Genomic DNA, 21,823 nt, shown 5'->3' with positions numbered 1-21,823 from the left:
ACTGCCAAGGAACTAGATCACTTCCTGTTTTAAGGGGCTAATTTTTTTCGAACTTTGATTGCCTTGGTAAAATGATCTGAGAGCTTTCTCATTTGTTTTCAGAAGACCTCAACTCTTATGTCCATTAATCTGAAGCAGGTTTGGGGGAGTTTGCCTATCTGTAATGGCAAGGCTAAGCACACAATTTATGGCAGTAGTTCCATCACTGGAAATTATTTTTCCCTCTTAACATCTGATGCATTTTTTTCAGGAATGTGGTGTGACGCCAGAAAGTGAAAACCTTACCTTATCCTCCTCAGGAGCAATAGACCAGTCTTCATGTACAGGGACACCTCTCTCTTCTACCATCTCTTCTCCAGAAGGTATAGAAGAAAAGCTGACTTGCTTTGATTCTGGGGGCACATCTTCAAAAGACCCCTCAGCAAGCATATTAGTGGTTTTCCTCAATCTCACACTTCTTCCCCTATACCACCTTTTTGTATGCCTTGGCAGAGGACATAGGCTGAACACCAGTGCACAGGGATAGACCATAAGATGCACAGTCTTGGCTTTAAAATAAAAAAAAAAGGTTTTGCAGATGTTCCACCTTTTGGCCTCCTTGCTTTTATGGATATCGTGTTGATTAACTAATGGGTTGATTAACCCATGCTGCTGCTATACAGTTGGAAAGCAGGCAGATCATTGAGTAGCTTTATCGTAGGATTTGCTAGAAAAATGCAACCTGTTCTGTTGATAGAAGTAATACGACTCATGCAACACGTTGGCAACTAATATACACACAGTAATTACCAAAATGATTATACATTCTTTATCAATCTTCTGAGAAAAATACAGAACCTTATGCAAAGCCACAGAGACATTATAACAGAAATCAGACATTATAAGTTCATCTTAGGTTGGGTAGTTCACAAGTCTCTGTGGCTTTGCATAAGGTTCTGCATTTTTCTCAGAAGATTGATAAAGAATGTATAATCATTTTGGTAATAATTGTGTGTATATTAGTCATTATCGTAGGATTTGAGCTAGAAGAGACAGCTCATGAAAGACACGTGATCAAGAGCCAGATGCAGTAAGGAAAACGTGTGATGTACCGACTGAGTTAAGAGCACAGCAGAGTGGACCTTTTCCTTGCATAGGACTAAGGCTCTGGTTGGATCTTGGAAGCTCTTAAAAAGCTTGTTTTTTAATTTTTTTTGCTAAACTTGTATCTCAGCTAGTTTATTGTGTGTCCCTTTATAACCAGCCTCCCTGGCAATGTCTTGCCTGCGCCCTCCTCTCTTTCCTTAGATCCTGTTAGCAGCAGCCTGGCCCAGTCGGTCATGTCCATGGCTTCCTCTCAAAGCCAGCACTCTGAGATCAGCACTGACACCATGTCTTCCATGTCAGGCTCCTACGTAGCTCCTGGCACTGAGGAAGAGGGGGACATGATCCCATCGCCTGCTGTTGCCAGTGGGGTACCTTCAGAAGGAGATGTAAGTATGGCAAGCCTATTCAGATGACCAAGCAGCAGAAACTGCGATGCGGGCTAGTTCATTTCTGTGATGACAGCCACCCTTATTAAAGCAGGGGTGGGAAACCTGTGGCCTTCCGGATGTGGTGGAACTTAAACGCTCATCACTCCCAGCCAGGAGGGAAAGTAGTCAGAGATGATGGGGGTCGTGTTCCAACAATAACTGGAGAGTTACATGTTCCCCATCCCTACTCTAAGGGATGTGTTCACCATTGGGGCAGGCAAAGCACTTCATATAATGCAAGACCTTTTAAAATTCTCAAACCGAGAGAGATATTCAACTGTTTTAATCAGAGTAGATCCATTGAAATTAATGGACATGGTTAAGTCATGTTCATTAATTATTTCTTCTTCTTTTTATATACCGCCCTATACCCAGGGGGTTTCAGAGCAGTTCACAGAATAAAATAAAAGTTCTACTCTGGGTAAAACTTAGTTGAATACCACCTAGTTTTTTTAAAAAAGTTATTCAAGCCATTTCAGCTATTGGGTGGAACCCAGTGATTATATGGCACACTTAACATCCAAGATGGCAGCAGACACACAGCATTGTAGGTTGTGGCTAAGCAGCCATTGCCTGGGTGTGGCAGAAATGGACCAATATGGTGGCCAGGTGCAGTGCTTTTTTTCTGGGGGGATGCAGACCCCTAAATATTTTGTGAATCTTCCTACTTTTGTCCATTTACAGTATTTATTTTTCCCGATTTGTACTATAAAATGGTGGTTTTCTTGAGTCAAAATGAGAGTACCCCTAAACATTTTTTAGGGGGAAAAAAGCACTGGCCAGGTGTACCTTGTTGCAAAAACTCATTTGAGAAGAGGTGGGAAGCCAGCGAGACTTTTAAAAATTCAGAACATGTGTTGGGGTTGATACCACTGATGCAATTTGCCAGTGATTGTAACCTGCCTCTACAGGAAATGCACCAGTAAGTCCAAGTCCTGCCCTTTCCCCTTTCTCTTCCCTTAGTCAACCCCCGTTGAATCTCCAGATGAAAATTTTGTCAGTATGTCAGCAGAGGAACGAGACGCAGAGGTAAAGTTCCACATTTGAAAGCCTATTTAACACAGGGGGGTTGAAGGGGAGGGATGATTGGATGTAAAAGCCAGTGGCTGAAGTTTTCTTGTGAAAACTTTTTGCTTTGGCAACCTGAAAGCCTAGGCATCAATTAGGGAGAGAAAGGCAGGTGGGAGCCAATGAGTAAAGTGAAATACTCTAGGTGGAAAATGCTGTAAATTGTGTAGTTGTGTAGGTGGAAAATGTAAATTGTGTAGTTGATAAAGGGGAAGCTGAGAGCTGCTCAGTGATGAAGTTTGTAGCTCAGCACAAAGTGACATACAACTTTTTTGGCAAAGGGTGTTTAAGGAGATAACAGAAATCACTGGGTTAAAGCTGACTGAAAGTCCAGAGGTAGCATTATTATCAATTTACAGTGGGGTGGAAGTTTCACAGGATATGAAGGACTTGCTCACAAATTTATTGACAGCTGAACAAGTTATTATAGCTAGGAAGTGGAAGGGGCAAGGTGACTATAAAATGGAGGAATGGTATAAAGAGGTGTGTGATGTAGCTATTAATGATAAATTAACATGTGCTATTATGGTGGTACTGTGGGTTAAACCACAGAGCCTAGGACTCAGAAGGTTGCGGTTCGAATCCCCGCGATGGGGTGAGCTCCCGTTGCTCGGTCCCAGCTCCTGTCAACCTAGCAGTTCGAAAGCATGTCAGAGTTCAAGTAGATAAATAGGTACCGCTCCGGCGGGAAGGTAAACGGCGTTTCCGTGTGCTGCTCTGGTTCGCCAGAAGCGGCTTAGTCATGCTGGCCACATGACCCGGAAGCTGTACGCTGGCTCCCTCAGCCAACAAAGTGAGATGAGCGCCGCAACCCCAGAGTCAGCCATGACTGGACCTAATGGTCAGGGGTCCCTTTACCTTTACTAACATGTGCTATTAAGGTAAGACAGGGAATGTGCAGGAGAAATAATTTTGAGGAGATATGGAAGGTATTTGTAGAATTTGTAGTGTTTAAATGGAAAGGGGTCAAACCATCACAAGAGGTGTTGAAATTTTTGGAGGTTGGATAGTTACAATGGAATGGTCTCGGGCGTGGGGTGCACATTTTAATTCTTAATTATTTATTACTACTACGTCAAAATTAAAAAAAAGTTATAAAAAAGGGAGGGGGAGGAAATACTCTGGATTGGTGCCAGGTTCTTCTGGCTAATCTGAGTCTTCATAGATTGCTGTTAGCTAAACATATTCTCTATGTTGCTATTTCCTGCTGCCCAGCCAAAGCAGCTGCTCAGCCAGAGGCTCCCTGTGAAACCTAGTGCGCCCATATGACTGGGACTCCAGTTCTAGGAACAAGCACACTAAACTTCATATCCATGGCTTTCCAATCGGTCAAAGCACCACTGCACTAGGTTTCACAAGGAGCCTCTGACTGAGTTCATTTGATCAAGCCAATTTCAGGTTTCCTCTGTGGAGAAAATACATAGGAGAATGCTTCTCTTGACACCCTTTTAAGGAGGGAACCAAGCTCTGAGAACTGAGCTTTTGTGTCATCCTCTGTGTATTGCAAGTCCTTCACTTTTAACATTTGCACCTTGTCATCTTTTGTGGCAGGGGAATGACGTCGTGGAGGAAGAGGCTGGCTCCCCCACACAAGAAGATGGTAACAGAGAACAGACCATTACTCCTTTCCCCATATTTTTTGGCTATGTTCCATCACATCCAGCTGGCAGTGTTCACAGTGGCGGATAAGGAAAAGCAAGGCTGAGCGGGGGTGGGACTTCTGGACAAGCTCAGCCTTGTTTATCTTGTAGTAGCAGATGGATGGTCTAAAGAGTTTGGAGGTGTTGGGGGGGTAGTTGTAATATAAAGCTACTTGATGGCTTTCCCTGTATATTGTGGGTTTATGTGTTTCTGAGGTCTAGTTTTTGCAAAGTAGTGTAAAACAGCTTTCAGAAGTTTCAGTAATGTCGCTTACAAGTGAAATTACAAAAATGTTGCAAGGTAGAGACATAAATGAAAAGTCTTCAATTTCAAAATGCCAGCGTCCCTTACTAAAGCAATAGCAATTCCAAACACTTCTCTGGAAAACGGAGCGGGGAGGGAAGGATGAAACCGAGAGCAATCTTCAGATAGCTGGAGCATCTTTGGCAATGCCCATAGCAGTGGATGTTCTGGTTCAAAATTGCAAAACTGAGGGGGGAAATCTTCACTGTTGCAGATAATGACCTACTAGGTTCAGTCTTTAGCTACTTAAGAGGGCCATAGACACCAGAACTTTGCAGCAGCAAAGCATAGGTCAATACAAATCATCACGTTTTGGAAGCTAGGTCATGGGCCACTGACATAGGGACCCTGGTGGAAAACTGCTCCCCCAAAAGTAAGGGATCTGTGACACTCCCATAACCCCAGATGACGACATACCTCTTTAATACTTTTGGAAGATGCTGAGACAAGCTCTCACTGTGATGGGAAGAGAAGCCAGGTAAAATGGGCTTCCTCTCCTTATTCGATGTGTTTGGCTGATTAAAAATCAACCCGCTTTGTAAAACTTCATAATGAACATTCTTAAGTGTTTCCATACACAACCCCCCCCCCCCCAAGTAAAATAGCTTTTAGTTGACTCGTGGACTTTCCTTGTGAACTCTGAGCATCTCATTTTTAAAAGGCAAGTTTCAGGTGCTCATGGTCAGCAGCAAGGAGACGAGCTCGAAAATGCCGCAACCGCATGCTTAATAATTGGAAGGTTAAAGCAAAACTTAAACCCACATGCGTGTTATGATTCTGGAAGTTGACATCCAGAAAGCATATGCATAGTGAACATGCAATTTCAATGGAACATGCCAATTAGCCTCAGGTTTCTGCCTCCTGGTATGCTTGCAGAATGTTTCATGCTGCTGTGTTTTTGCTAACATTTGAGGGTTAACTTAAAAGCTGCAGCAGGAGCTGGGCCAAGTTTACCCATAACTGGAGCAAATTGTAACTACGTTAAACTCTGTGGCATGCCACTGGTTCTGGGTGATGGGGAGGGTGACAGATCGTGTGATCTTTTTCTCTTCCATGTGTGACACTTCTCACACCCTCAGTAAGCACCAACAAGGCAGAGAACCCATTCTTAAATAGCAGTATAATGGCAGTGTTCACCAAAACCTGGTGGCTTTTCCGTGGGTCAGCAGGTGCCATTCCCTTTTCCCCCTCCAATGGCTGGGGCTTCTGCTTTAGTGCCAGCTGCGCTTCTGGGATTCCAGTGGGGTTGCATGCTTGCCTCGTACAGCAGCCGTGCAGCACAATACTTCAACACATGCCCAGCAGCCCACTCCATAAACCAGCCATGCTGGAGTACTTGGCTGTGCATCAGTTTTGCTTCTTAGCATGTCAACCAAAGCGGCTTTGAGGGATTCTGTCACCATAAAGACTTACTTTATTTTGAAGCTTGAAATAGCAGAAGGCCTTCTAAATAGCACTCTTATTTAGACGTCCAGGAATGCTCTTCTGGTGTTCTTAGGACTTGCGAGTTTTTGCACACTTGCGCGTCCAACCAGCAGGGAGTCCAGAGTAGGATGGATAGTCTGTGTGGTTGATTAAGTAAAGAACAACCCACATTATTGTGTGGAATACTTTTCTTTCAGGGCTTCAGAGAGTTGTCACAGAAAGATTTTTTTAAACATAGTCTTCTGCTCCAGCCCCCAAAACCACTTGTCCAGAAAACAATTGAAAAGGTTTCCTCTTGCAAGGTCTTTTGCTTTTTTAAAAAACCAAATGGCAAAATTTCTATTAACTTTTCCAGAATTAATATATGGAAGTTCTGTAAATTTCTTCCTTTACCACATAGATATTTCTGTCTCTTTTAAAAACAAAACAAAAAATGAAATAGTATCCACACAGTCTAAATTTAATCTGGAATATTGCAAGGAAAAATAATGAATAAGCCTAAGGGCTTTTGTAGGGTAGGGAGAGGGGTATAGCCAGATATTGTTAAAACAGATGTCATTGTTGGTTAGGTTGGGGCATTTTCAGAAGTAATGCATCACTCAATGTCCTGAGAGCTTCAGGTAAAAGAAGATGTCCCCATTTAAACAGACATTTGACTCAGTTTAGTCTTCTCATTCAACTGTTAAAAATGAAAACTCACTGCAGTAATTATGATATGTGTGAGCACCTCTTAGAATATTACTTGAGAAACCTGAAAAAGGTAGCCTAAGGCAATCACAGTTTTTGCTTTCCAACATTAAGCTGTGTCAAAGCAAACAAATCTGTGCTACAGACCTTTCTGTATCTGTTTTATACCAGTGCAAGGCATCATTCAAGGAATCCTGGGAACTGTCGTTCTTGTGAAGAGGCTAGGAATTCTGTTAGAAATCCCTAGCACTCACTCAACAGAACAGGAAACGGGAAGTCATTGAGCTCCAGGTGACATTGTTGAACTCTAACTCCCATCAGCCCCAGTCAGCATGGCCAGTGGTCTGGGACTATGAGAGATGCGAGTCCAGGAACATCGGGAGGCCATCAATTTCCCCACCCCTGTCACAAAGAACTACCATTCCCAGAGCTACCCGAAGAGAAGGTTATGTCCAATGGTGCTTATTTGCGATACAAAATTAATAGTGCTTAATTTTTGCAACCAACTGAGGTTCCTGTTGTGTTGCGTTTGCTGGAGAGGTAACAAGTTGGGGGAACGTTTTGGTTTTTGAAGCATTCATATAGCTTCCTCCACAAGGCTTCAGACACCAGCCAGAGACCTGCAAAAGCATGAGCTGGTGATCTTCCTTTCTGTGCCTGTTTATGTATTGCCTTTGCAGAAAAGGTTAAATATCCTCCTGTGCCTGTACCCTTTTTCACTGGCAATATTTTTCCCCCCTTGGAAACCAGGATAGAAATGGAAGTGGTTGAGGAAACCTGCCAAGATGGCTTAGTGCAGATGCAACCCAGTCGAATGCCTTATTGTTCACTCTCTATGCCCCCATGGGCTGCCGTTGAGGTTTTCTTCCCCAACTCCTGATACGAACTGTTTGTGCCTTCCGATATTTTAAGGAGAAAGAATACGTATGTCAAAGCGCAGCCCCATCCCCTCTCTAACTACATTAACTCCCTTACAGGCCAAAGGACAGGCGCATACCTAGGTATGGAGTGTGACAATAACAATGACATTGGCAACGCAAGCGTGAAAGCACTGGACAATAAGCTGTGCTCTGAGGCCTGCTTACCTGGTGAGTGGCAGTCTGCTGAACATGAACTTTTGTGGGTGTGTGGAGGTGGGAGGGGAGCCTCTTACATACCCCCCACCCCACCCTGTCACCAGCAGCCAGAACGTAACACTTGCATGTACATATAGCTATACTTCACGTTGAAACAGGCAAAAATAAAGGTGCTCAGCTATGGCATCTTCCAGATGTTTTAAACCATGCCCACTTACCTCCCCTGACCAGCCCTGCGTTGCACCACAATATAGAGATCTTTTTTAGGTTTCCTAACTTAAGGCAAGTTTTAAATATGGCTTTCTCCACTGACCCCTGGGAACCAAAACTCCCTGAGGGTGTGGAAACATCTTTGTCGGAGTTCCTCATAAGACACGGGAGCCACATTTAATTCCATGTGTAGCGTGGTGCCCACTCTTATTTCTTACTGAATATTTCCATCCCCTTCTTTCTCCTTCTGTGTCCTACTCTCTCCGCCTCCACATTTTTTCCTCATCTTTAAACCTTTTTGAAGCCAAAGGGGGGAAAGGAAATGTCAGCACTGCTGGTGCAGCCCACTTTTGGTTGGGTTGTAACCCACCTGGGTGTCCTCATCCACCTGTTGAGAACCAGTGCCCAAGATCCTTCAGCCATGGCAGTGAAAGCCATTTTAGGTGTACAGTTTAGATATTTTCACATACACCTGGCATAAGAAATAGGGTTAAGTTTTAAAGTTGAGCCCAAGACTCAGCGTGCAGAGTTCTTCTTGACAAGATTAATAGTGGCAGGATAAATTGTCAGCCCCTAGATAGGCTTATAGAAGTCAAAGCATTGGTTAGATCTGTTGGGTACAGAAGGAACCACACTTGTTCCATGGTATCTAATTTAGTGACTCCATGGAAAAGATGCTCTATTGGGGGACTTCTTCCTGCACTAAAATAAGATCCAGCCATTGCCCCTAATCTCATTCTATTTCTAACCAATATGTAAAAGTCCTTCAGATTTAATTATTTTCTTTACACATAGCTAGCCTGGTTAGTAACATAACGAAAAAGCATGTTAGAGACATGTTTAATAATTCCTTGGCTTAGCCCTGGTATCACATTCCCCACCTTACTTTTTGTTACTAACCCCGGGTATGCCTTGTGTGTCTCTTTGCTGTTTCATTGATCTTTTTGCCCCACTGGGTTTCATCAGTGTGAAAGTTCATGTTCACTCTACGCCAGCAAATTTCTTGTTTTTCTTTTCTTAGCCCATGCTTCCACCCTTTCCATTTCTCTGGGTTGCTGAAATGGCTGTAAATTTTACTGACTGACCTTTAAGGGTCTGGACAAAACTGAATAGGGGGGAATAGAATCATGCATTATAGTTGAGCAAATTGGCCTTGCCTGGTCCAGGATTAATGAAAATTAAAGATTTGTTGGTTTTTATTTCCAATGATTGGAAACCATGGGCACAATTCTGTGCCGGTTCATTGAAATATAAGGGTCTTGTGCACCTCTGCCCTGGATGGATTGCATTCGTGTGTCCCACCCAGAGAGGACTTGGAACACTTACCTAGTGTGTGTTTTAATTTCTGTTTATTTTAATAGGATTTAAGTGTTCCTAACCTCTTCTGGCTTATGCCCCAAATCTTTAAAATGCAGGTGCATCAGACTCGTCCTCCCATGTCAGTAAATTTGTTGTCATTTGTAACACCATAGCAACCCATCTCTTGCTTATTTTGCCTTTCGCTAAAGCTTTCAAGGCTGTAAACTTGAGATACCTGAAAGAATCTTTCTTGGTTGGTCTAATTCACTGCTTCGGAGAGGGAGAGCTTTCTCACATAGCTGCTAGCAAGCTAGCTCTCTTCCTCTGTTGTGCTGTCCCTCTGTGTAATTTATTTCACTTGGGAAATTCTGCAGTTAATCCAAGCTTTGCTCTGCAAAAGCATATGTGCCCGCAGATAAGAGACCCTCTAACAATAGTGGCAAATGCCATCTTTCTTCTGGGGCAGGAATTGTTTGAACACAGCCACATGCAAGGTCATTTATAGTTCCGAGGTTAAAATATTGCACCATATTATGTCCTTGCAGTGTTGGTACCTTCAAGCAATCATGGCTCTGTGTATAAGCCCAGACCCGAGCAAAATCTTAACCAAATGCCTTGCTAAGTACAATTTAGTGCATATCCATAACCCTTCAAATTGTGATCTTTTAAACTGGGAAATCCTGCTTCAATCAAGCAAGCTATTAGAGGGCAGTAAAATAAATCACTGGAACATTTTTTTTCAGGGGTCTTAAAATGGCTATTGGGCAGTGAGGAACCAGAGAACAGAGGCTGACACATGCAACCCATCTTATTCAATAAAGTCACCAGTATGGATATAATTAATGTCCTTGAATTTCTTGAAAACTGCATACCTGGTGTAGTGGATAAGTGTTCCAAATATAGCATCAGGTATCAGAACAGTGGTTGCAGTTCTATCAGAAGAACAAGAAGTGGGGAGGAGGAATGACATGTTGCACAACATATTTCACAGCTGAGCTATTTAAAGCTGCCTAGACCCCGTGAAATAGCAGGCTTGTCAATGAGTTTTTGAATAAGGAAAGAAAAAAACAGTAGCTTAATATACTGTGCAATATGGTGCAAATTGGTAAAAAAAAAGCTTTGTAATGCATCTCTGTGCTTTTAAAGTGAACAACAGTGTGCATTAATGACAGCATGTGAACTATCATGCAAAATATTACTTTTAGCAAATCCTCCCTCTTCCCGCCCCCAAAAAAGTCCATCATTGCAGATAAATCTCCATAACATTTGATGTCAGGTTTTTTTTTTGTTTGTTTTTTTTGTTGTTTTACTTTTAGGAAAGCAAAACTTTCCTCATATTTAAAGGCCTATATTATGGCAGTTAGGGGACACGGGTGGCGCTGTGGGTTAAACCACAGAGCCTAGGACCTGCCGATCGAAAGGTTGGTGGTTCGAATCCCCACGGCGGGGTGAGCTCCCGTCGTTTGGTCCCAGCTCCTGCCTACCTAGCAGTTCGAAAGCACCCCTAAGTGCAAGTAGATAAATAGGGACCGCTTTCTAGCGGGAAGGTAAACGGCGTTTCTGTGTGCGGCGCTGGTGCTGGCTCGCCAGATGCAGCTTAGTCATGCTGGCCACGTGACCCGGAAGTGTCTTTGGACAGCGCCGGCTCCCGGCCTCTTGAGCGAGATGAGCGCGCAACCCTAGAGTCGGTCACGACTGGCCCTGATGGGCAGGGGTACCTTTACCTTTTACCTTTTTACTATGGCAGTAGTTAATGAGTTACCTACCGACCAACTTAATGTAGCAGTGTCTCTTATTCTTCCTGTCTCTTATTTCATCACATAACTGCAGCAGTGGGAGAGCATTATGAGATATTTCTCTAAATGTGTTGTAGTGGAACTTACTCCCTAGCATACTTGGTTGTAGAAAAGCTTCCAAACCCAGAACCTTGGCTAAATTCAAGAATTGCTTTAGATGAAAGATCACATCTTTATCACATCCCAGCTGATATCTGCATAGACATAGGAAGTATTCCCTAGCATTGCCTGCAGTGCTTCTTGAACTGTAGGAATGGAAGCTGGGCATCAGGAGACCTGTGGAATAAATTACTATACAGTCACCAGAGGTGTCATCGCCTCCTCTGGCTTGCATACCCTTTGCTGCTTGCAGGAATCTTTTGCAGATCCCCCACCCTTCACTCTATGCAACAGACGAAGCCAAGTCCTCTTTTTTCCCCTAGCTGCAGTGTGTTATTGTGCAAACCCATGCTTTGCTTTGCAGCCAGTCAGGAAGCAGCATGTACCTGCTTCCATGGTGCACAAGCTATATATGTAAAGCAGAATGGGGAATGAGACTTCTTGAGTTGCCTATTCGCAGATGCTGTGCCCTTGAGCTTTTTGGTATATGGCTGGAGTAATGCTGTGCCTGGCTGATCTAATGGCAGGGGTGCATTTCTGAAGTTGTCCTCTTGTTTCCCTCACACTCCATTTCCTTTACCCCAAAGTTTGAACTCCTAAAAACAAAACAAAAAAGCACTTCTAGGTACTCCACTTCAGTTAATCTGAGGAGGGCAATCCCGCCCCAGCTCAGTCTCTTTGTTTTAAGGATTTTTAGTCTCTGGGTTCTCTCCCCCTTTTTAAAGAGTGAATAGGTACAAAGGTAAGTACGGGAGATGGAAAAGCAAAGTATTAATGTTGAATCTGCGATAGTTGGCTTAGGGCTTGTCCGCACTGGGTTTTAATGTGGGTTTGTAGCTGTTTGTGTTCCCAATTGATTTGCATATAGTGGCACATGACATTGCCCTCACACAACACCAGTCTTGATGCTTTTTCCCTTATAAATTTTGGCTTATTCGATACGGGGATAAATCCAGTAAGTTGGGGGAAATCAGGTTCCAAGCCACTCAATTTGGGGTCATGGACAATTTGTTTCTGTGTTGTCACTTTCTGCTACTCTCCTTCCTATGTACACTACTTCCTTAGTGCTTTCATTTCTCTTCTGGCCTTGCTTGTAACCATTTCTGGAGATATTTTTGTTAATTTTTTCAGATTTGCACAAAACCTACACCAGATTTATTGGGCAACAATTTGAAAAGTGTGTGCTTGAGAATTTACATTTGTCTTCATTTCTTGTCTAGCATGCCAATAACGGTGTGTCAGGAACTTAGCCATCTATGTATATATGTATTCTTTAGATCACTCAAGATTTGCACAAACCAAAAAACTGCACAAGCAAATTTACTATTGTTTAAGTACTTTTGCACACTTCTTGGGCGGGGAATACATATATAACAAAGTGGACACACAGCTATCTGTGCACATGCTCTGTCAGCACTTAATTCGCATGATAGAACCAACAAATTAGAAGGCAGGGACAAACGCAAAAGGGAATGCCTACTGATGTGGTTAATAGCCAGATGTAGTGGCCCAGTTGTGGGACTAAATAATTCTCAGATGTTGATAAAAACAACATAAGAGATGCAGAAGAGAATAAAGACCACTTCTTTCAGGTGTACATGCCAGAGAGCAAAATACAGAAATGGTGTCAAATACTGTTGTATGTTTCCCTTCTAAATATCATGTGTATATGGGAGGTGGAAGGCAGCAAACCAGTCCATGCATGTATTATTTGTTATTCAAAAATCTCTGTTTTGTGTTTCCCAAGTAGCAAAAAAAAATGGTACAAACAGGGCCTTTAAGTAAATTGGCAACTGGGCAAGTGGTAATTCACTCAAACAGCTTGATGAGCATGGCTAGCTGGCAATGATCATGTTGGCCCATCTCAAGGGATTGTGCTGCAGCTATCACAGGGCCAAATAGTGTTCCTTTGGCACCCAGTAATAGGTAAATGTTTATAGTTTGTTGTGCATCTCCAGCTACGCATTTTGCTCTGCTGAGATAGTCTCCCAGCTACAAGCAGAATACTCAGGGGGAATTGTTTATTGAGCTCTTAACATGGATACCCCTGAGCCATTGTTAACAGGGTATATGCACATCTGGTGTATTCTAGAGGCTACACTACACAACTGTGCTTTCCAGTTATGACCAGACAGACCTTAGCTGTTGCTTCTTTCTGTGTTAATACATAATGCTAATTGAAACTGCCCTATGTTTAAACATGAAGGTCCAAGAATGTGGGGCACAGGATAGCTTACACTTCTTGCTTCTTTTTAGGTTCCGTGCAAAAGTCAAAGTGTAGCGACCTTAAATCTTGGATGGCAACACTTTGGTCTTGCAATTTGTTTTCCCAACATTAATGTAAGCTGCTTTGGGAATCCCTTTTGAACATAGGGCATAGATTTTACTACTAAATGAATAATGCTGGGGTCTCATGGACAGCTAAGAGTAGGTCTTCCATTCATCAACCGTACCACCTAACATTTAGGCCAGAGAAAAGTTAGCTTGGCCCATTCAAAATGCTATGTCCCATGTCTGCCTTTGGGGGCTATGTCTGATGGATTGTGCCCCCCCCCCGCAATCTGCTGCCAATTCTGTGCTATAGAATGTATAACAATGTTATATTGTGACATCATTGGCCATGCAAGAGGCAGTGAATCTCTGTGGAATTGTTGGCTCTCCTCTTAGCATGCTTTACAGGTTTAATGGCCTAGCTTGCCACCAAACTGTGGTCTGGACCAACAATATCTATGATGGATGTGAGCTGTTTTACAGGGGTAGAGCTCAAATTGAGTTGGGCTGCAAGGATTAGCTTGCTGCAGCACCGTTCTAGAGCGTCCAGCCCTCTCTTGAACATCCATTAATCAAGGGCCCCTGCTTCCCATCCCATCTGCTTTAGAAATGTTTCTGTGGAATAAAACAGCCTTTGGATTAAACCTATGCTCTGTCCCATGCTTCTTGTAGACACCTTGGGTTGGGTTCCATCCCTTTGTGATAGGCTACTCACAGTAACCAAGACTTGCTTAGAAATTGCCGCTGGCTTGGAACACAATTCCTAAGAGTTTTTAGCACACAGGCTTCTATGTGAAATCTCCCAGACTGGCATTAGGGATTACAACGTAGAAGATAGTTTTTGTTTTGTCCCTTTTCTGTGCTCTCTCTCTTTCTCTTTCTCTCTCTCTCTCCGTTGCATGCATTTGCATTTGTGTTGTCTGTCCTTTCTCTTGTTCACCATTTGCTTCTGGTCTTTCCTACTAAACAGCTGCAGTTCCGGAATCCTGCCCCATAAGCATTGAGGAATAGGTATGAGATTTGCGAAGTCCTCTGCTGCTCACTTCGTCTGAATAAACCTAGATTTCATTTTGCAGTATAATCTTTCTCTCTAAGGCTTTGTTTGATCAAACAGTCCCCACCCCCTACACACTTTTTTTGAAAAAAGGAAGGATTGCCTCTTGCGCATGAAATATTGGCAGGGGCAAGTGATACTTAATCACTTCTTGAACCAAAACACAAGTGCAGAATGGGCTTTCTTAACTCATTGGTGTAAATGACTTTTAAAAGCCAAGCTACAGAATCTGAGGCTGCAATCTTACACATGCTTACCTAGAAGTAATTGCCATTGAACCCCGTGAAACTGACTTTTGAGCAGACATGCACAAGATTACACTGTAAGGCAAACCATGTGCATCTATTCATGACCAATAGAACTGTGCCCGGGTGCATTTTTCTGTTTCTAGCCATGTACTGGTTACCCAGGCTATTTCATGTTCAGGGACTAAGTCCACAAATGTTACAAAGGGTGTAGTGGGGTGGATTTTAGTTCACATGTACTGGGGCAATTATTACCCACCACAACTCTTGACTCTCTTTTGCCATAGGATAGGCTGCTAAAAAATACAGGTTCCAGTACCAATCCTTGGGAGATTCCACCTTCTACATCCCTCCATCACTGCTCTCTACCTCTTGTTTCTTGATCCACAACAGGACCTCTCTGATTGCATGACAGCTAAGCTTACTCAGGAGCTTTTGGTGAAGTAGCTTGTCTAAAGCTGCTTGAAAGTCCAAGTGCACAATATCAACCAGATTACCTCTCTGTTATATCTATCTATTAATCTGTCTGACTACAGAAATATATTCACTGTTTTTGTCTTGGGCGCTCAACCACTTTGATTAGCAAATGCCCATAAAATGTTTCCTTCGCAAGAGTGCAAAAAGACTAACGCTGCTGAATTGACTAAATTTGACTATTCAAAAGGTTGCTGTGAACAATGAACTTTCATTCCTTGTGCTATCACATCACAATTAACTTTACATTTCAGCAAGGGCCCATTCCCGAATGAAGGGGGAGTTCTCATACTTCAAAGATTAAGTCCAGGAGGGAGGGAGATAACCGTTGCTGGATATTTGATTTCTGTATAATAGTTGCACTTTCTCTCTGCGCAGCAATGATTTCCTAATGAAATCCCTGCAAAGTGTATGAGATTTAGAGCTGTTTTGCAGGAGTTAATTGCCTCATTTAGCATATAACTATGCTGTAGGCTGGCAAGTGTTTTCTTTCTTTTTTTTGTTTAGTACAAATATAATGCCTTGGGGTCAAATTAAAGCACATGAAAGATGTACTTAGTTGCTTCCTGTAGTAAATGAAAATCCCAGCTTATAACTTATGGCATTTCTTGGCTGTAGGCTCCATAGATGCCAAATAATTAAAATGTCTACTTTTTATTCACTGCATCAAAGATGAGAATATAAATAGCTGTGCTGTGCCCAGGGCGGCTATTTTCATACTTGGGCTATAGCTAAACTAAGATAAGTTAGAGTTATAGGGAATGATGTAAAGCACTCTGTTAAAATGGTCCTGTTATGTTATCACCTTCCTAAGCCTGTCCGTCTGTGATCACAGAACACAGGCCTGGGCCAATAGGGCTGTTCTTACGGAATGGAAGGTATCAGAATGTTCTTAGAATGAAGAGCCTCACGGGCAATTCCTTTTACTAAATCCAGCAACCATTTGAAGATCTTCTCACAGTGTGAGGCTGCTAAGTTTAGGAAGGGACCTAAGATACTTCCAGACACCATCTGCCTGTGCTTATATGGAAGACATTTGTAGGCATGCTTTGTGTACTTAGAGAAACTTTCATTTTGTTTGAAACCACAGCAGCAGCTTCCATATTCACACTTGTATGGGTAACCTGTCAAACCTGCAGTGAAGATACTATAAACAGCTAGTTATGTTGGCTGGCTTGTCCAATTTTTCATGATCACCTGGAGGACCTAAGAGCATGATAAGTTTCCTTTTCTTTAAATGGATGGTTAAAGTGGTAGAAAAAATTATGACAAACCTCCATTAATATATTTTAAGTGCAGGTAGGAAAAGGTAAATGTTTCTTAAAAATAAAATAAAAATTAGTTTTACCGAAATTCAGATATACCTTGTAACAAATGTCAGTGTTACAGAATGAACCCAGGGCTCGATGAAGACCTAAAATGAGTTCTGTAAAAACTGCCACCCCTAGTTATTGACCGTTATGAAGAACCAGTCTTTCAGTACTCTTGCCAGAGTCTGTAGACCACTACATCTATTACTTGCCTAAATTTTAAAGCATAAACCTCTTGTTTTTCCATTCTTTGGCGCTGGTATTCTGCTTCCTATTATCCCGCTAAGCTCTCGCCAATAGTATTATCCATTACTTTTCTTCTCATAGGTATCCAGGCGTCAGCTGACAATCTTCTGAATCACAGCCAGACCCTGAGGCGCCACTTTTCTGCCAGCAGCATCAACCTGGAGTACGATGAAGATTTGCAATGCATGCTGGGACTTCTGTGCCCTCGATGATGTTGCATTGTGTGGAGAGGAAAATCACAGCACTGAACATGTTTCCCTAAAACACTTAAAGCAGCAAAGCTGTGGGCATTACCCCTGTCAAACCCTGCAGATGATGTGACATTGTTTTAAACACCACACATGGTAGCCAAGAATCCACATTGCCCTTGTAATCATTCTGTGTTAAAACGAACACACAGTAGGACTGGCTGAATGGCTTGAGTTGGGTTCAAATGATGGTTGCCTCCATAAACATTGATGCTTTGTCTCCTGTTATCATCTTGTCAACTCACCGTTCCCTGTTCTCTGCTAATCTTTGTCTTTATGGTGTAACCAAATAATTGTTTGGTAATTGCCATAACACCTGTTTCCCTTTTTTAAAAAAAATCAAGGAATTAATGCTGCTTCACCTATTTATAATTCTTGACAGGTGCATGTAGAATGTGTACCTGTAAAAATGTAATGTACACAGAGGACAAATTCATACTTGCAAACTAATGCATTGGCACAGCTCCCTATCACATCCACGCAGTGTGGAAGACATGTATTTGATGCCACCTAATACATGCAGCAGACCTGATAGCAGAAGAAATGAGTTTATAGTTCCTTCACCCATTCTACACTCACCCTGAAGACTTTTGAGCTGCCAGATAATGATTCCAGGTCACAACTAAGCAATCAATATGGGGGATATGTAGTATCCATTATTCTTCAAGATTTGGGCTGAATTCTATGCTGCATAGAAGTGGCAAGATCTAGTACAAAGGGTCCCCCCCCCCCTTTAAAATATGGAACATCTATCAGCTGTATCTTAGAATGGGGGAGAGAAATGGTAAGCAGACAGCCAGTCAAGAGAAAATAACAAAAGAGATTCATTGTGTGAAAACACAACACCGCCCTAGTGGCTGTTTTCTGCTAATTTTGGACCCCATGAGAGGTGACAGAACAGGTGAAGTTAGGCATGTGGACTTGTGGTTGAGAAAAGATTAACTGGCACCAAGTTAGAGGAGCGTTAGTAAGTGCACTTGTAAAGTGATATTATTAAGGCAGACTGTCCCTTAAACTTCATGCATGGCATTACTTAAAAGTGCAGTCTTCCCCCTATGTGATAAAGGCCTTTTAAAGGCATCATTAGCTATGCATTTGTTCACTGTTAATGGTCTTGGTTTCCTTGGTGATGAGTGTACACAAGTCCTGCTGAAGCCAGCAGTTCCCCAGTCATTTTAACAAGCTGTCCATCCCAGCAGTCGAATTTGGTCTTTGGTTGGGACCCACCTGTTGAGTCGAAATTCTCATCCTTCCTTGTGCTGCATTGTCAAGCCTCCCCCTACTGTGCAGAGGCTAGTTGCCAGCAGTCTGGTGAATCACCAACACAGTCGTTTTAGAACCTGCTGTTTGAGAATATTTGCACTAAAACCATTGGAAGTTTTGCTGTTCTTGAATTGAGGGTGTGATTTCTAGTACACACTGGCAAAAAAAAGAAGGAGTGAACATGAAGTGGCATTTGAGCAATTGCAACTGTGGGGGATGGAGTGGGGATGAGTGAAGCCTTCTCTTGGTCAGGTAAGGTTAGATTGGTGGTGGGTTTTTTGAGCTGGGCTTGACTACTCTCTCCTCCTACCACTCTCATTCCTTTAGCTCTTTCCTACTGTAGAACAAAATTAATGGTGTAGCACAAAGATGGCTTCACAAGTCTTTCTGGGCAGGCTCCTTTGATCCTCCAGAAGGACGAGAGCAGGTTACATCTTTAGCTTTGTGTTAACCGGCCCCCATCATCAAAGACAAAGACTTTTTGTCTCAGGCCTTTCTGTTGCATCTTCCTGTGTATGGTCAAGCAAGAAAACATTTGTGTTGCATTGTCTTCACCAGCAACACACCCTTCAATATTCCATTTCCCTGTCTACTTTTTGTTTCTCCTTGAAGGAGGGGAATGAGAGGATTAAGAAGAATGCTGGACACTTTTCAGTTTTTCTGGAGAACATCAGTTGTGTCTTTAGAAACAACAAAGAGGTATTGCGTCCCAAGTGTGCACATAGTTATTTTGTCCACCCTACCCCAGCTGGTCAGTCAGGTTTTTCTGTATAATCTGTTTACAAGAGACAAAGGGGTAAATATACACACCTTCCACTGTGAAATGCCTGTCACGTGGCTCTGGCCTTTACTGTAATTGACTGGTGGTCATGACAAAACTCTACAACCGGAGACCTTGGATACAGCCTTTAACCTGCTAATTACCCACACGGAGGACCTTTCAGTATGGGAGTCTTGGGGAAATGGTTGTGTGGTCTTGGGAGTCTTCACAAGGGGTAGTGGGGCTGGTGAACACCAGAAATGCTTGCTTTAGTTAAATTAGTCAAGCTCTCCTCCCACTGCTCCACCAGTAAGCCTGTTGTAGGATAAAGTGCATTTTCTCAAGATTTACCTCAGCATTCAAAACGCTGTATGAAGCAAGACCTGAAGACTGGGAAAAGCAATAACAAGAAAAATAGGACTGGCATAGACAGCATGGTTGTGTGTTTTTCCTCAGTTCCCTCACATACCCCTCTGAAGCAAACTCTTGTTTATGTTCCAGAGATTTCTCAGAAAATTGTAATAGTGGCAATGTGGATGGAAGGTGGGGTAGGGTGGGGTTACTGAGGAGAAATGTATTTTCTTTTTGTTCGTTCCCCCCTTTACAGGGGTGGGGGGAAGTCAAAGGCAACAGAAATTGCAGGTGCAAGATGGTGTCCATCTGAATTTGTTACTGTGAAGCAGGCACATGCAGCAGGGAAGCAAGTTGTGCCCCATGTAAGAGTACAGTCAGACTGTTCTTAATGGGTGCACATGCCACAACATGGGACTATGGAACCTTCTAGACACGCTTGTGTGCACCTCAGTGGCAGCAATGCAATATGTATTTATGACTGCATGACTCTTTAAAAGAGTGAATAAAGCTGTTTACAAGGGATGGACAGCTGTTGCCTGGAATTGTTTGTGTGTGTCATTGTCTGAGGTAAAAGATGTGTTACCACCACGCTATTATGGGCAGCGGTTTAAGTCATAGGGGCAGGGTGCTGCTTGCCTGTCAATGTAAAGAGGCTCTTTTGTTTAAAAATGAATTTTGAGGGGGGGGGTGTTCTAACATTCCATAGGACATATTGTCCTATCTGCTTCCTCTTATGACAGCTACATCTCAGCAACACAAAAGCCATTTTCAAAATGTCAGGATTCATCTTTTTATTGATGTGCCTGGAACTGAGTAACAGATCTATGGAAGCTGGAACGATTATTTGCGTCACTTAAAACAACAGCCTAGGGCCACAGTGAGTTATATGGGAGGTGTAGTGAGTCTTTGAAATCAGAAGGTGGCATGCAAGAGCCAAACACTCTCTTATTGCCCCAGAGAAAGGGATTTGCAATTACACAAGAGGTAGAAATTACATGAGCGAGAAGCTTTTTGAGAAGAAATGGGTGGGAGAGATCTACCAGTACTAAATTATAGTCTGGTCACAAACAAGGTCTGACTAGCAGAACATCTCTACCACCCAAATTTGAATTGTACTACCAGAACGTCCGTTACTACACATCCAAATATTGCAGAATGTTGAATTTCAGCCTTGTGATTTTGCAAGTTGGATTTTGTGAGTTAAATACAGGTTTCAGTTGTAGAATTGGAGCGCCACCTGTCCCTGCAAGAACTGTGACTGTTGGGGTAGCTCTTTTGTAGGGTGATGAACATCTCCCCTATTTCTTTATCAAAACTTTTCCTTAAAAAATAGCAAACGCTTTTAATGTTTCCAAAATGTATAGTATCTCACTGCTGGCAAAATATTGGGATGGTGGATTCTAGGGCTCAAGTTTAGGCAGGACGCTAATCATTGTGTTACTATACAGACTGGGGGACAGAGAGGTTCTGGAGGGCAAGAAAGAAAAAAAGGTGCCCCTGTTACTTTCCTACCTCCTAAAATCCCCCGATATAGCACAGGAAAAGGGAGGTTTGGGGTTGCTGGGTTTTTTTACCTCATGAGTCACACCTGCCGGACCCTAACCCCTGAATAGTGGTTCAAGGGCTCAAGGAAGACAACTTCTAGCATCTTCTGTACCCCTTGCCTTTATAAGCAAGCATAGTCATGATGAAACAGGACAGTTTTTGTTCTACAAAAACAAGCTACATGGATGCAACAATTATTTATTCTTACAGATAGTTAAATTAACTTCACTGTGAATTAGAACTAAGTTTGTCCTTTCAGATTGCAACTGTCCTTTACCCTTCCACATTCTCCCATATACCAGCTTTTTATTTGCTACCGAAAATTAATGCTCACCATGCAATTCTAACTTTGCCAGCAAATAGAACTGTGCCCTATTAACTAGTTGCCAGGAAGAGTGGGGGGGGGGGGCTAATGTGTGTGTGTTTCGGTTTCACAGCGGTAAGGCTAACTGCCTGAACATTTAACAGGGCGGTTGATAACTCAGGGATTGGAGACAGTCCGTAATGGGTGGTGCACTGGAGACAATGTGCTTTAAAATCATTAGAGGAGGAACTGTGCCAATATAATTTCCATTCTGAGATTGGCAGAGCAGAAGTGTAAACGGCAGAGAGCACCCTTTAACTCAAGATGTGCGCCGTTCTTTGTGAGTGAGCAACTGGTATGTTGCAACCTCTGCCGTTGGCGCTGGGCCTGCTTCCAAAGTGGGTAAACTGTCTTAGCGGGGCATTGTCTGATGCTTTTGTGAGGGCAATGGAATGTAAATGTCAGATAAACAATATGAGAGAGAGAGAAAAGATCTTTAAGGGCAAGAGATTGGCTTTATGTGTGTAGGAGTGATACTGGTCTCATAACATTTGTATCCTGCTTTTCCTCCAAGGAGCCCAAGGCAGTGTACTTGATTTCCACACAAGCACACGGCTTCATTTAATCCACA

The 21,823-nt window shown here is 42.7% G+C and overlaps 1 protein-coding gene across 4 annotated transcripts in view; it reads left to right on the top strand.

The window, feature by feature from the left end:
- The window catches only part of RNF157 (ring finger protein 157), a 75,592-nt gene extending 55,727 nt beyond the window's left edge, over nucleotides 1-19,865 (top strand). For 2 of the 4 annotated variants that reach the window (XM_082203837.1, XM_082203838.1), the window contains exons 14-19: nucleotides 251-362; nucleotides 1,288-1,472; nucleotides 2,478-2,543; nucleotides 4,134-4,182; nucleotides 7,616-7,726; nucleotides 16,800-19,865. In XM_082203837.1, the coding sequence (XP_082059963.1) occupies nucleotides 251-362; nucleotides 1,288-1,472; nucleotides 2,478-2,543; nucleotides 4,134-4,182; nucleotides 7,616-7,726; nucleotides 16,800-16,930 (654 nt within the window). In that variant the 3' untranslated portion in view covers nucleotides 16,931-19,865. Of the gene's footprint in view, nucleotides 1-250; nucleotides 363-1,287; nucleotides 1,473-2,477; nucleotides 2,544-4,133; nucleotides 4,183-7,615; nucleotides 7,727-14,359; nucleotides 14,401-16,799 lie in introns of all 4 variants that reach the window. The other 2 variants (XM_082203839.1, XM_082203840.1) reach the window with 2 other exon arrangements.
- The last annotated feature ends 1,958 nt before the right edge of the window (nucleotides 19,866-21,823 follow it).

This window comes from Podarcis vaucheri (assembly GCF_965113315.1).
Source record: "Podarcis vaucheri genome assembly, chromosome: 2".
Classification (NCBI taxonomy): Eukaryota; Metazoa; Chordata; class Lepidosauria; order Squamata; family Lacertidae; genus Podarcis; species Podarcis vaucheri.
The sequence above is the reverse complement of the archived record's forward strand: the minus strand, read 5'-3'. Positions and strand labels throughout refer to the sequence as shown.